General features: G+C 41.5%; 2 protein-coding genes across 2 annotated transcripts; both read right to left on the bottom strand.

The window, feature by feature from the left end:
- Positions 1–132: 132 nt before the first annotated feature.
- LOC113587187 (vasotocin-neurophysin VT 1-like) lies at positions 133–1589 on the bottom strand. Its single transcript, XM_027025746.2, has 3 exons — positions 1378–1589; positions 786–990; positions 133–598 (listed from the first exon to the last, which is right to left on the bottom strand). Exons 1-3 carry the CDS (start codon positions 1498–1500, stop codon positions 459–461), a joined length of 468 nt encoding a protein of 155 aa, XP_026881547.2. The 5' UTR covers positions 1501–1589; the 3' UTR covers positions 133–458.
- A 3695-nt stretch (positions 1590–5284) lies between these two features.
- LOC113587418 (PR domain zinc finger protein 12-like) lies at positions 5285–10267 on the bottom strand. The gene is made up of 5 exons (XM_027026076.2): positions 9895–10267; positions 7893–8083; positions 7630–7785; positions 7243–7357; positions 5285–6447 (listed from the first exon to the last, which is right to left on the bottom strand). The coding sequence occupies exons 1-5, from the start codon at positions 10118–10120 to the stop codon at positions 6011–6013; spliced, it is 1125 nt and encodes a 374-aa protein (XP_026881877.2). The 5' UTR covers positions 10121–10267; the 3' UTR covers positions 5285–6010.
- Between the last annotated feature and the right edge of the window lie 3356 nt (positions 10268–13623).

Here is a 13623-nt window from a genome sequence, read left to right as displayed (position 1 = left end):
AAGTCATTTAATCATAAACAATGAAAGAAAGGTTCCCTGTACTTTACTTTGCAAAATGCTTTTTTTCCGTGTCTGATTTCTATTTAATTACACAAGCTGAAACGTGAGAAACCACAGGAGCATCACAAAAGCTATCAGTGCTAGAGTGTTTTTATTCGCAATACACTTTAATTGTATAATGCATATTTCAATACAAGGTTTTTAAGATGACAACATACTGCAACACCGGGTATTGTGGCATATAGTGAAAGTTAATACAGCTAGAACATTCTTCACCCATAAAGGCACAAAGTTTATGTACGAGAGATTTTGTGTTCAAATAGACCTCATATGTATCTTCGATATTGTTTAGCATGTCAGTGCCATCTTCGTTTGTCTAATCTGCGGACCTGTTAGCGTCTGTGTTCGAGTAAACTAGAACAAGGCACTATAAATTTTCCCTAGAAACTTGGAGGTGGTCAGTAAGGGCTCCGTGCCCTGTTGAAATTGAGCATGCGCAAAAGCAGTTCTCGTGATGGTCCCGTTAAGCCTCTGTTCTGCTCCTCATCATCTTCTCGTTTATTCTCTTCCATGCAGTCTGGGTCCAGCGTACAGCCATCTAAATATACACAATCATCTTTTCAGCGTGAAATGAAATTAACTTTTTAATCTCAAGTTCGATGATGAGAACTACTGGTGCGTAAAACCTGGATGTCATAGTACTACAAACGTAGGTTGGTATTGTACACATAAAGATAAATGCATGGGCTTTTTTTTATCACAAATGAGCAGGAGCATAATGTCACCTGCGTGGCAGCAAACACCTGGCGCGGCGCAACGACCTTCCTCGGCTCCGCACGCTTTTCCTCGAGACTCGCAAGGAGAAGGAAGATAGTCTTCCTCCACACAGCGCGCACTCGCCGGAGAACCCACGAGACAGCCTATGCCCTCTCCGCAGCAGATACTAGGGCCAAAGCACTGGCCTTTATCTGCGGGGCCACACGCTAAACACTGAAGACAGATCATCGGTATTTGCTTAACACACGTTTTTATAGGGTTGAAAGGTTGAACATAAATACAATCATTTGCAAAATGTACATATGACATATACCGGATGTTTAAACGCTTAATTAGCGCATAAGGTTATGCACAGGATAAGTTTTTGATCTTTTTCATCGTGAAAGTCTTTGCATTGTTTACATGGCTTGTCTTATACAATACACTTAATATCATAACCACGCTTTCCAAAGCCTCAATCACGAGAGAAGATTGATGCGCAATATGGCACCGATCTGTGTGAACTCCAGGCTAAAACTCCGCGAAAAGCGCCGCAAAACCCCAGTTTCAATTAGCACGCATAGATAGTGTAAAAGTTAAAGTGAAGTGCAAGTCGCCTACCTGCCTGGGGACGGCATCCGGGAACGAGCGCTTTCCGCCTCTCGGACAGTTCTGAATGTAGCACGCGGGAGAGAGCCCGAGTAACCCAAGCGCGCACAGCACGGACAGCGTGGACAAGGTCATTGCGCCTTTAGTGTTGCGGACTGCTGACGGCTAAACTCTCCCCGCGTCTCCGTCTTGTTCGTGTTCAGAGCTTCAGAGCTTGTGCTATTTATTCCAGTCATCATCGACAACGAATGGGATTTTTTTTTCTACGTCATCACCTCGTCCTGTTTAACTGGAGCGCGAACGCCAGCAATTAAAAAAAAATGAATGAGAACAGTTCGTCACGATAAAAGGGAATATAATTTCTCGCCACCTGTTGCCCCGTGTAATCATTATATACTCGTGTTTTGATAACTTTTACACTATTTTACTCACATTTTGATCTATTTTACATTTTTAGCAATTAAAAAAATTCCAAGGTCGACTGAGTGGCTGAAACCTGGCGAAAAGATATGCAGAAAAGCAAGTGGATATATAGCAATTGTGTTATTGTCACTAACACCGAACTGCAGCGCGGTCTGTGCCTAGCGGAACAGGGAAACGAGTTTCATTATTTATTCTATCGAACTCCAACCACACTGAATTTGGAAATAAAACAATGAGGCTAAAGTGAAGACTGCGGGCTTTCATTCGAGGTTTTTTTTGCATATTTTGACCGACAGGGGGCGCTGACGTTCACCATACCGAACATCTCTAGTAATAGTCTTCCACAGCCCTGTAACGCAGGATGTTAATAATAATAATAATAATAATAGGTTAAAAGCCTCTCTCATGCTCAAGGTCGATTTGGAACGACTAAGCTTAGAGGGACTTTATACCTTTTAACCTGAAAACACTTCATAGCTACTTTAGTACTATGTTTCAGGCTCTTCTCATGATCTGAGATACTGTATCTGGTAGTAAATGAACAGTTATGATGCTTCTGTTTGTCTGATCTGTTCAGCTAATTTTCTTTGTTCATTTACTACCATTGTTAAGCTCACCAGTGTATTGGGACTTTTTAAAAATCTACCAGACAGTTGCAACTGAGACGAAATGTTGTTCCAGCCACGCCCCAGACATTCATGCTGTTTCAGCAGTGAGGAGTCTAAAATGTGCAAAGGTACAATTGCATTAAAGTTAAAACATGCATGTGTGTGTGTGTGTGTGTGTGTGTGTGTGTGTGTGTGTGTGTGTGCACCTGTGTGGGAGTGGGGAGGAGGGGGTGTGAGTGTGTGGGGGGATGCGCATGCATGAGTGAGTGGAGGGGGGGTGCATGCTAAAATAATATGCAGAAACATCATAAATTATTCACACAAACGACAGCAAAGTCCATTCTAATTGATCTCAATATTCATGAATGGTGTCCAAATACCCAATAAATATGCATGGTAGTGATAGTTTGGGTCTTGTCAGGGGTTTCATTGGAAGGTTCACATTCATAATAAAATTAAAATTATTTGTGACCATTTTATCATTTCATTATGCATTTGACCTGACAACGTGACAATCAGACTGATGTTTAAAGCATGTTAATTAGGGACAGGTTGAATTAATCAAACCTCTGCCTGAATTATCACTACTTAGCATATACAGAATAGCACATTTACATTAAAAGATGATTGACAATCAGTGTCAGACCACAACAAGAAAGCACAAACAATTTGAGACAGCTAAAGGGCAAGACATGATGTGCCAGAAGTTGAATGGCTGTGTGTTTGTGTGTGTCCTTTCTTTTGCTAAAGGTATAAAAAAAAAAAAAACAACAACAAAAAAGTTTCATGATTACAAATGACACACCAGTCAATAAATCAGCAGACAGACAGAACTTTTGATCCCATGGGGAGTTTGCTTATAAAAGAAGCCTGCTAAAAATACATTTCTTGTGTACAAGTGCTCGTCTGATATAAATCAATAAAAATATTTAACTATATAAATAGCATATGTGGTCTAAGTCATCAAATTAAAGCTGTGAATTAGCAATGAAACCTCAATTGAGCCAGGACACAGTATCTTAAAATACATACACTTCGAGCAAAGAGTTTCAAACCAACAAGAAAGATGTGAATGTATAAATTCAGCAGGAGATACAGACACAGCCAGACATACAGACACAGGCCGAGGGTCACTTTGTGTGGGGAATGTTTACAAAAAGAAAGAACATTTGTTCTTTACCTTCAATGACATCTCTGACTCACACACTGCTGTTGGGCTCTTTTTATTTCTGTTTCCACTTTTGAAAGAAAACATGTGCAGACACACACACTCACTCACTCACTCACTCATTCACTGCCACTCTCTCTCTCTCTCTCTCTTAACTAACATGGTAACTGAGAACTTTTTCATTTTGCCTTAATTCTTTTGCATATCTGATCTGAGCAAGAAAGATTTTCCTGCAGTCCGAAAAGCAAAAAGGGGCAAAGCTCATGGACACCAGGTGAAATCCAGCAAATGAACCCAACTCAAACCTCCCACTGAGAGAGAGAGAGAGGGAGAGAAATGCATGATAGATTGTTCACATTAGCAATGTTATATGCAAACTTGCAATATCTCATGTGGGTCAGGGTCACAAATGAGTCAGTGAGAATCTAAAGGGTTCCAGATTGTGAAACCATAGCATTCAAACACACATCCCAGAAAATCCAATCATAAGAAGTGGGTCGAGGCCTTGCCATAAAACCTTCGTTCCAGTCCTCCACAGCATTGTCAGAGACAAAGCTTCATCGGCACGCTCACGGAAACTTCCATCAGCCTTTTGCAAGGGGTCAACATGACCTGACCTTTAGGTTCTAAACAGATCACTAAATGTGTTGCAGCTCCAGTAAACAGGATAATAAAACACATTTTCCAGATGTGTACAAATTCCACCAGCCTCACAAAGCAAGATTATCTCCAAAGCTCAAGAATTATACCGAACACAACAGCCTTCATCTAAACAGCGCTACAAAAGCATTCTGATTTGTTTTTGTCATTTTCCTTTCATCTAATCTTGCAGTTATTACTGTTTAAGCTTTTAGCCTCTGGAATCAACAACGCAGAGGACAGAAACAAAATTATATTTGTCGGTTGCACATCACTCACTGCAGCCACTCTATTGTGAAGAGTGCATATGGTACATCGGAGGAGAATTAAGCTCATTCAATAGATAGATGGATAAAGCAAAATAAAAAGTAAGTAAAGGATCAGATTCGATACACTATGCAACAAGCCCCTTGGTGACTGATGCCAGTATTCGGACTTCGTGAATGTGCGTGTTAATGCTCAGAGTCGTGATGGAGTCAAAATGTGGATCGGATCATGGACCAGAGCGGTCCACGCGGACAGGGCTGGCAAACCCGCCACTGATAAATAGATAAGCCACTTTTATCAAACTATATTGTGGAGCGAGAAGTACGAGCAAACGTAATGGTCTTACACTAATGCATTTAGATAACGAGTTAGCTAATGACTTTTCTCGTCAACGGCTAAACGAACTTTAGTAATCTAAATTGATGGGGTTTTTTTTTTTTTTGAGGAAATATGACGATGAAAGGTGATTATGTTGGCTCACCTCGCAGCAAGTTTTAAGCTTCGGGTTCCCTCTAGTGTACAAGAAATGTATCTGCAGTGAAACTTGCCAGTCTGGCAAGTCAGCAGAAGACACCGCAATGTAATATATTAAAAGGCTCGAGTGCTTTTTTAAAAATAGGGATATTGGTTTAACAGTCCAAGCACCTTATGCATAAATTGGTTTGATAAAAGACAACATATGGATAATTTATGAAGCTCTTAGAAAATGATGAAATTCAAATTTTCCTAAAATTGCTAATAAATTAAATAGATGCAAAGCATGCCTGTAAAGTAGGCTCACTGACTTTTATTAACAATAAAGGAAATATACAAACATATATTTACAGCAGACACAGAGATAAAGTGATGTTATTATTTCATGTTATGTGGCATAATGAGGCTTCGGTCAGGTAATAAACTGTCAGTCTTTTAGTACATCGTGAATAGGACGTATTCTCATCAATTCACATGATCGACACTGATTTTATTATCTTAATATTTCTTTCAAACCTACCACATCCAAGTATGAACGTAAGTTTAATTTTGTTAACCGCTAATTATTTTTGTCATTATAATTTATATTTTCTAAAGAAAACCTGTTCACAGTGGACAGTAATCATTATAAGGCTAGAAATGACAGACAAATGCGTGAACGTGTATACTATCGTAATAATTCCTAGGCTCCATTTTAAGGCATCTAGTGACATTTTTGGAGTATGCAGTGCTTCGTGTTCAGTCCACAGTGATTGGAAGGTCATTGACTGTTTTTACTCCTTGTTTCTAGAAAACAGCCGAGACCCTTCACTGTGGTCGTCTCATTTTCTGCGACTCACGTCCTAGTAACAACGAAAAAGTCTAATGGAAATGAACATTCATTCATTTTATTATAACTTGATACATGTCGGATACTGGTCGTTAGTAGAACATACTGTCGGGTGGCTCTCCGGTCACCTCTCAGTTATTGAATGTATTGACTCATAACGCGTCACATTTGGTGAAGAATTAAAGTGCAACGTTGTTCGTGCGTCCAGCCCACTGTCTCTTGCACCACGTGCACTGTTCAGAGCACCATGGTGGCTATGTGATGGACCAGCGGCACCGGCTGGGACATGGAGGCCATCGCGGACATCTGCGGAGGGGGTGGCGAGGGCTGTCCAGCCTCGAGGACGGCGCCCGCCGGCCGGTGCCTGGCGCTCTTTTGGTGCGCGCGCAGTCCCGCCAGCTGCGAGTATGCGCTCTGGCACACGTGGCACTTGTAGGGACGTTCGCCGGTGTGCAGGCGCACGTGGTTGCGAAGCGTGGACGACTGACTGAAGCGGCGGTTACAGAAGCGGCAGACGAACGGCTTGTCCAGCGTGTGGATGCGCATGTGCGAGCGCAGGTTGCTGCGCGAGTTGAAACCGCGGTGGCAGATGACGCAGCGCATGCGGCTGCCCGCGCAGGAAGAAGACGAGGAAAGTGACGTTGAACCGCTGCTGTCACATGAATGGGCGTCATCTGTGAAGCGCAAGAGGCTTGGAGTCAGAAACGTTTGTCACTGTGCCCTGTGTCTAAAGAATGTAAAAAGTGGATGACGTGTTGAAATGAAACATTTATGGGCTATATTATTACATTTTATGCAATAATTTTAGGTACTGTTAGGTTAAATTATTGCATTGTTACATGGGTTACATTATGTTGAATGGATGTTATATCTGCGTGAATTACATTTGGGATGCATTTAGGCTTGGCTACACCGGAATATAAATACAATTGACCATTCTGTTGAATCTGTTAGGCGTGTTAGCTTGAACGGGGGTGAGGCTAGGACGCCAGACCTCAGTGTTGAGCCTTCTGGAGTGTCGTGGGCTCACTTCAACGAAACACCGGTGTCATGATGTTGTGGTTACTGGAATGAAGAGAGTATGCACGGCCCTATGTGTAGCTCTAATGGTTTTGCATAAGATTTTTTTACATCTTATCCTGTGTAAAAATACATTGATTTCTGAGTCGAGATTCCATTTAAGGGAGAGGGACCGGGAATCCAAACGTTATGCCTCCAAACACCAGTAGAGGGCCTGCTAATTCCAATATAAGAATGTACAATGTCAGCAAAAGCGCGGACTAATTATGTAATCAATGCTCTGAGGCTAATGACTGTTATCAGCTCAGTGCACGCAGAAGTGAGTATTTAGCACTCCCACATACACTCACAAACACACTTCAACAAACAAACGAAAACACACTCCTCACCATCTCTTCTCTCTCTCTCACATACATACACACACGCACACACTCTCTCATGAAACTTACCATTCCTGTTCTTTTTCTGATGCTCATCCTCAATGCCTGGAACACCAGGAATACCCAGGAAAGTGTTGTGGGAATTCCCATACCAAACAAGCAACTCATGTTCAGGAGGAATGGTCTAAACAAAAACAGGAGTTACAAACTATAATTAGTGGACTAAAATAATGCAAAATAATGTCTCGTGTCCGGTTCCTTCGTCTCAAAGATAGAACCAAGCATTCAGCATAAGGCTGATAATGATTGCTGATTTGAAATTAGTGTAAATGACACTGCGTAAAGCAAAGGTAGAAATGTATTTTTGCCAAGTATAGCGGGCCTAGCCACAGAGGACAAAGACGTAAGACCCAAACCTCCCTAGCCTTGTAGAAGATAAAGACGTAAGACCCAAACCTCCATGGCCTTGTAGAAGATGCTGCCACCGATCTGCACCACTTCCAGGTTCTGCTCCTGCTCGTTGCGCGCGCATTTGATGTAGGTCATCCAGCTACGGTGGTCTTCCTGACTCGCGTCAATAAAGCAGCGCACGGTGCCGTCCTCGTTGAACACCTGCGAGGACGCGCAAATCCGGGTTACTGTCACAATAGAGTGTCGGGCGTCTGCCTTTTTGACGTGAAATCAGTGTATTCGTGAACGCGCTTTATGAGGTGATGCACCTCCCACATAAGGTTGTTGTTCTTCAGCAGGTCTACGTTCTCGGGTGAGATCACCCGGCCGGTGAACGGGCCCATCTCGGTACTGGCTTTAATCCACGTTTTGGAAAAAATCCCCAGTCCCTCCCCGGGAATGGAGCTCTGCGCGATGATGACCTCACTGGGCAAGACCAAACTAGACAACTTCTGGACCTCTGAAAAGACAAAGACCATGGTGACCGGGCCGTAAACATATATTATTATATTATATAATATTATGTTATATTATATTACAGCATTAACATATATTTAGTGGTGATATGATAGCCTAGATCGATTATTAAGCTTGCACAATTTAATATACAACATTGTTTCATGTCATTTTACTTCACCGACATTGGCGTATAGGTTACATTTTAGTACAAATTGCGGCAATAAAGACAAAAGGAGTGGATAAAAACAGTTTTTTACATTCATATAATTTTGTTTGACATTCATATTATTCTAATCCTAATTAGAAACAATATAATAAAATGTTTTACAGACATTTAAAATTCATTGTTCTCATTATAATTTTAGTCACGAAATACTACATGCAGGTATTTACCCATGGTTAATTCAATTAAACGGATAAAATGCCGCTAAATATGGGGAGGGAAATTCTTCAGAAAACGAGCTCAGATTCGTTCAAGAGCTTAAAGAATGACACTTGCCTTTCTTTAATGTAACAGCCAAAGAATTTTTATTCGTGACGACGAAAAGACTGGCTGAAAGAGGTTAAATGGTCCTCTATTACTCGAGCTCCAACAATTTGTTATGCTTCCTGACGATATTCATTACTTTCAACTGGAAAGGAACGGCTAATTCCAAATTCATTATCCTTTTAAGAACTTTGTAGCAATAAATTTGCTCTGAATGAAACGAGAGCTTGTTTAAAGGACCCAGGAATTCCACAAACAAAAAAAAAGATGGAAAGGCGATTAGATGGCTGACATGGTGTGAATGGCAGTAGAATTAGCCTTCACGGTGCATTATTGGAGTAACAGCGATCTTTTCAGAAGAGAGAAAAAGAAAAGCCCAAGAGCCCAATAGCTGTCAAAAGAGGAAAAGAGACTGTCCAGAGATTGATGAATGCGAGATAAAACCCGGGACATCTCAAAGAAAAGGAACTTTTCTCTCGCCTCGGTTTAACTGGAAGCTTTCTCAGGTCAAGCACAAAGTTAACCAAATGAATTTAATACCCTTCTTCTTTAGTCACCAACAGTTACACGCCTAACAAGTCTCTAAATGCAGGGTCTGGGAGCACCAAACGGGTTAAGGCGCTAAATGGTTGCAAAGAATGGAAACAAAATGGGGAAAACCGGGAGAACAGTAATGGGAAAGTCACCGGGACCTTGGGAAGAAATTTAGAACAGTGGGTGAGAGTAAATTCTCTCTTTCTCTGTTCATTACCTCTGACAGCGGGGCCCGTAGTAGGTGAGACTTCGCGGAGCTTTACTTTGCGCGCAGAATAACTAAAGCGCAGAGCTATTTTATGCCCTTTAGCGAGACACTGCAGTTGAGCGGGTAATGCGCTGTGTTGACCCCAGGCAGAGGTAATCCCGTGGATATTACCATTTTTCGTTGTTTTGTCTTGTTCAATTATTTTATTGAGCAATAAAATAATAATGTGCCGTTGGAAGATACTTCAAACAGGCAAAAAACACACCAAAACAAAAGGCATCGTCTATTAATCAATTTATCTTGAAGTCTGTTGAATAATTTGTATATTTATGGATAAACAATTAATGCAGATATTTCAATTGTATAGAAATATCTGTGTACATACGAAACAAAACACTGTCATCAGAACTATCTGTAACGCTTTGAATGTTTTATATAAACTTTTACATTTTTGCGTGGTTGCGTTGAAACTGAACTCGAAACCGAGAAATCGCTAGTACTTTAGGCTACATCTTTAAGTGCACTTATGGTAAAACTGCATGAAAGAACACAGCTGAAATAGCGATACAGAATGCCAGCTTACCTCCAGCGAAAGACTGAGCCAGGACCTCAGCGGTAAACGCGGTTTTCGGACTGACACTGCTGTGGATGTGCTTGTCTTCCGACGAATGGTCGCCGAGCGCGTTTCTCCATCTTCCATACAGAAAACTGTGCAGAATATCTGATGTGATGATTTCACACAAGGAGTGACTTTGAGACTTGAATCTCGATTTCATCATCAGCGCTTCTGCGGGTAACACAGATCCCATGACGGTGGGTTCGCGTCTGCGGAGCGACAGCGCTCGAAGGACTGTGAAGACCGGTCAGCGGCGTGGGATGTCAGAAAAAAAGGTATTCCTTCTCACAGGACGCCCAGATCGAAAATGTTCCGTTCTCAAACCAGGGTGCACTTATATGTCGCGGGTCTGACCCTTTTCTAATTAGTTATTAATGGCACTCCCGTCCCTCTATAGACTTGCTCCCTTTGAAAGAAAAAGTCTTTATGTTGGGGCCACCCCCACTTGAAGCGCGCAATCCAAAGATGTGCGCGCGCGCGCGCGCGCGCGTGTGTGTGTGTGTGTGTGTGTTCAGAGAGTGAGTGAGAGACAGAGACAGAGTGAGAGAGAGAGGGAGTAATTATCCATGAAGTACCCGTGGTCTCACAGACATATCCAGAGAGGAACTTGCCACCTGTATATGACACCTTTTTGTTTACAAGTTGAACTTGTTTCGCTAAATGTGGCACACATATTCTAAAGGGAGATAAAAACTGCTCTTTGATATATTTTTTTTAAGAACAGTCATTTATGTTAATGAAATAAAAAGTCCAGAATCTATTTCCTTAGTCGTTCATGTGAGGCTTTTTTATTGTATTTTTTACATATAAGCTCCTCTTAAGCTGCTCTGGACATTTGAGAGGCTGTGTTGGTTTCCAGAAACGTGACAAACTTGCGGGATCGGCACATTACGGAGCTGCTCGTTCTACTTTATAACACAAATATACTGACATACAACGACATAATACAACGACCGATTCGCACCTCAGGTACAGGCGGGAAGATTCTTTCGGGCACTTCGTTATCTTCTGTGATGTTATAACTTTAAGACGTCCTGAGAGCCTCTTGCACGTGTTTCCTCATGAATTTAGCACTGGGCGTACAGGGTAATTGTTTCGTGTTTGCAGTTATATCGATAGCCTAAAGAGAGCAGTGTGCTGTATGGCATTGTTCTCGTCGGTTCGCCGCAAAGCTGCTGTGACGAACGCTATGATGTGCGCCTTCTCTGTCCTCTCGAGGTAAGGGGATTAATATTCATAGAGGCTCATGTGAGGCACTCACATTGTGTAACTGTTCAGCTGTATATGCGTTCAGATTTTCTTCGCAGATGCGATTCTCTCTGTTCCCCTGTTTTAAATGGGACTTTCCCCACTTCGCTCTAGCGGGAAGAATGTCGTTATTTTATCCCGACCCTGCCACAAATTCGCGTGAACGAAAAGTGGCTTAAATCAATCGTGCATTGTGTTTTTGAAGACTGTTTGACATCCATGTGCCCTTGCATGTGAATAATGAGAGGACGATCCGAACGTTGACAAGTTAGTGTCCGAAGCTATTTCTCCATAGATAAAACACGATCCTAGATTTCCCTTTAGTTGGAATCTACGTGTTGACTAATACACTTTAAGGTGAGTATAAAATACGCCAAAGATGGTTATGTTCAACATGTATTCAACATTTAAGCGGAGTTTTTACCTCTACGCGTACACTTTAAAATAATCCAACCTGTTCAAATTGTCTGATACAATATGTTTTTATATTAATGGACAAGTTGTCTTCGTAGTCAGCAACAAGAGTTTGTTGCTGTTTGTCCACGCAGCGTTAATGTATGATGGAAAGCCATATAAGCAATTGTATTTAACTGGCGAGCAACAAGCGAATCCTTTCCTATTAGCACTCAGTGTACAATTGGTACAACTAAAAAACTGATCGACAATTAACTGCAAATAAAACATTAATCTAAAAAGAAAAAAAAACAAAAAACAATGAACCCAGTAATAATTAACGAAATTAGTGTATAATCTTCACTGACATTTATATAGGCGTGCGTGTGTGTGAAAGAGAGAGAGAGAGAGATTTTGCAATAGTTACCATATAGACTGTATAATTTTGCAAGTGGCCAGTCATTACCATTTTGTGTCTAGGAGCAGAGATGGAGCACCATCCTTTGGGAGAGCATTTTTTTGCCATTAAAAAGAGATTAAGGTGTGTCACAGCGTGGAAGATGCGGCAATGGACCGGCTTATCTGTGGGTTAGGTAAGAGAGGCTCCAACGTCTCCCACCAAGAGCTCGCAAAGACGGGATAGAACACCTGCTTATCGCAACGGGAGACCAGTTAGAGAAAAGGAACTACACTTCAAACGTTTTAAAATTCTAATAGAACAAAATTATAGAAATATATTTTATCTTGCATCGTTTATAGTACGTTATAGAATCTGTAATCTCCATTTTTGTGGGGATATTTTGCTTAGTGATGTGACTAAAGTTTAAGCAGAAAACGCAGGAACTTATATACGAGGTACCCGATATCTTCCTTGGCTCTGTAAGGTGGTCCTTTCATCCACTCCTTAAACGTGATTAAAACAAATGAGGCACGCGGAATTCTCCGTGGATTTATTTCACAGGCGTGCGCACACCTCGCGCAGGGGCGTAACATTAAAAGAGAGGAGGACGAAAATCAAGGCCTGAATTTGGGAACAGCTGCAGATGGCCGACGGGGGACAGAGACGGGGGCAGCAAGGGTTGCTTCCCTGGCAGAGAAGCCCCCTGTTGCGTGTAAATATTTTCAATGACAATGCCCAGAGACGTCAGAAAATTACACACCCTGCGTTGCAGAGTCTACAGGGACGTTTCAAACGAAGTGGGCAGTGCTCGACAACATTAAACCAGCAGTGGTTAAAAAAAAAAAAAAAAAAAAAAAAAAAAGTCAAAACAAGAGAAAGATCAGTTATGCATTTGCATAAAAGTATACGAAACTGATGCGATACATTTAAAAGACACCTAAATCGTTTATGGTGTACCCTATTCGTCTAGTAGATAACTTGAAACGCCTTGCCGTAGACGCAGCGCACAGAGACATACCATGCTCTTCTGCGAACGTTTTAAAGAAACAAAATGCCGTTGTAGTTCCAACAGATCCTACATGTGTACACGTGAATACATAAAATAAAAAAAACCACAACTATTTAAAATGTGCACACACGGGCTCCGGAAGGCAGGAGAGCACCACCGTGCGCAAGTCTATGCAGTAAAGCAATATATTAACTGACACACAAATGGCTACTTTCCCCGTTGTTAAACTAGGCTACATATTATTGCGCCTACAACCAACGTTATCAGCCAGTCCATCATAAACTTCCCCGACTAACGACAATCACTTTTTTTCTCTTCTTTTCGAACGATCTGCATTAACATTTAATTGGACTTTGACAAGTTCATAAGGCTTCAAATTAATGTTCTTGTATCACCAACGTGAACACACACCAACAAACCACTCTTTTCCTCTTTAAGACAAATCTGCTAGACCATACACCGATCTAAACGGAGTGTATACGAAAGTAATTGAAAAATTACGTTACAAAAGTCCCGAGACAGTAATTTGAATGTAGTCTCATTAATTACGTAAGTGTACATTTCAGATCACAGGCGTGACGTGTCCGTGGAAAAAATGTTTCACATAACTGTTTGACTACATGAATGAACATAAATGAACTCTACA

The sequence above is a fragment of the Electrophorus electricus genome, chromosome 6 (assembly GCF_013358815.1).
Source record: "Electrophorus electricus isolate fEleEle1 chromosome 6, fEleEle1.pri, whole genome shotgun sequence".
Taxonomy (NCBI): domain Eukaryota; kingdom Metazoa; phylum Chordata; class Actinopteri; order Gymnotiformes; family Gymnotidae; genus Electrophorus; species Electrophorus electricus.
The sequence above is the reverse complement of the archived record's forward strand: the minus strand, read 5'-3'. Positions and strand labels throughout refer to the sequence as shown.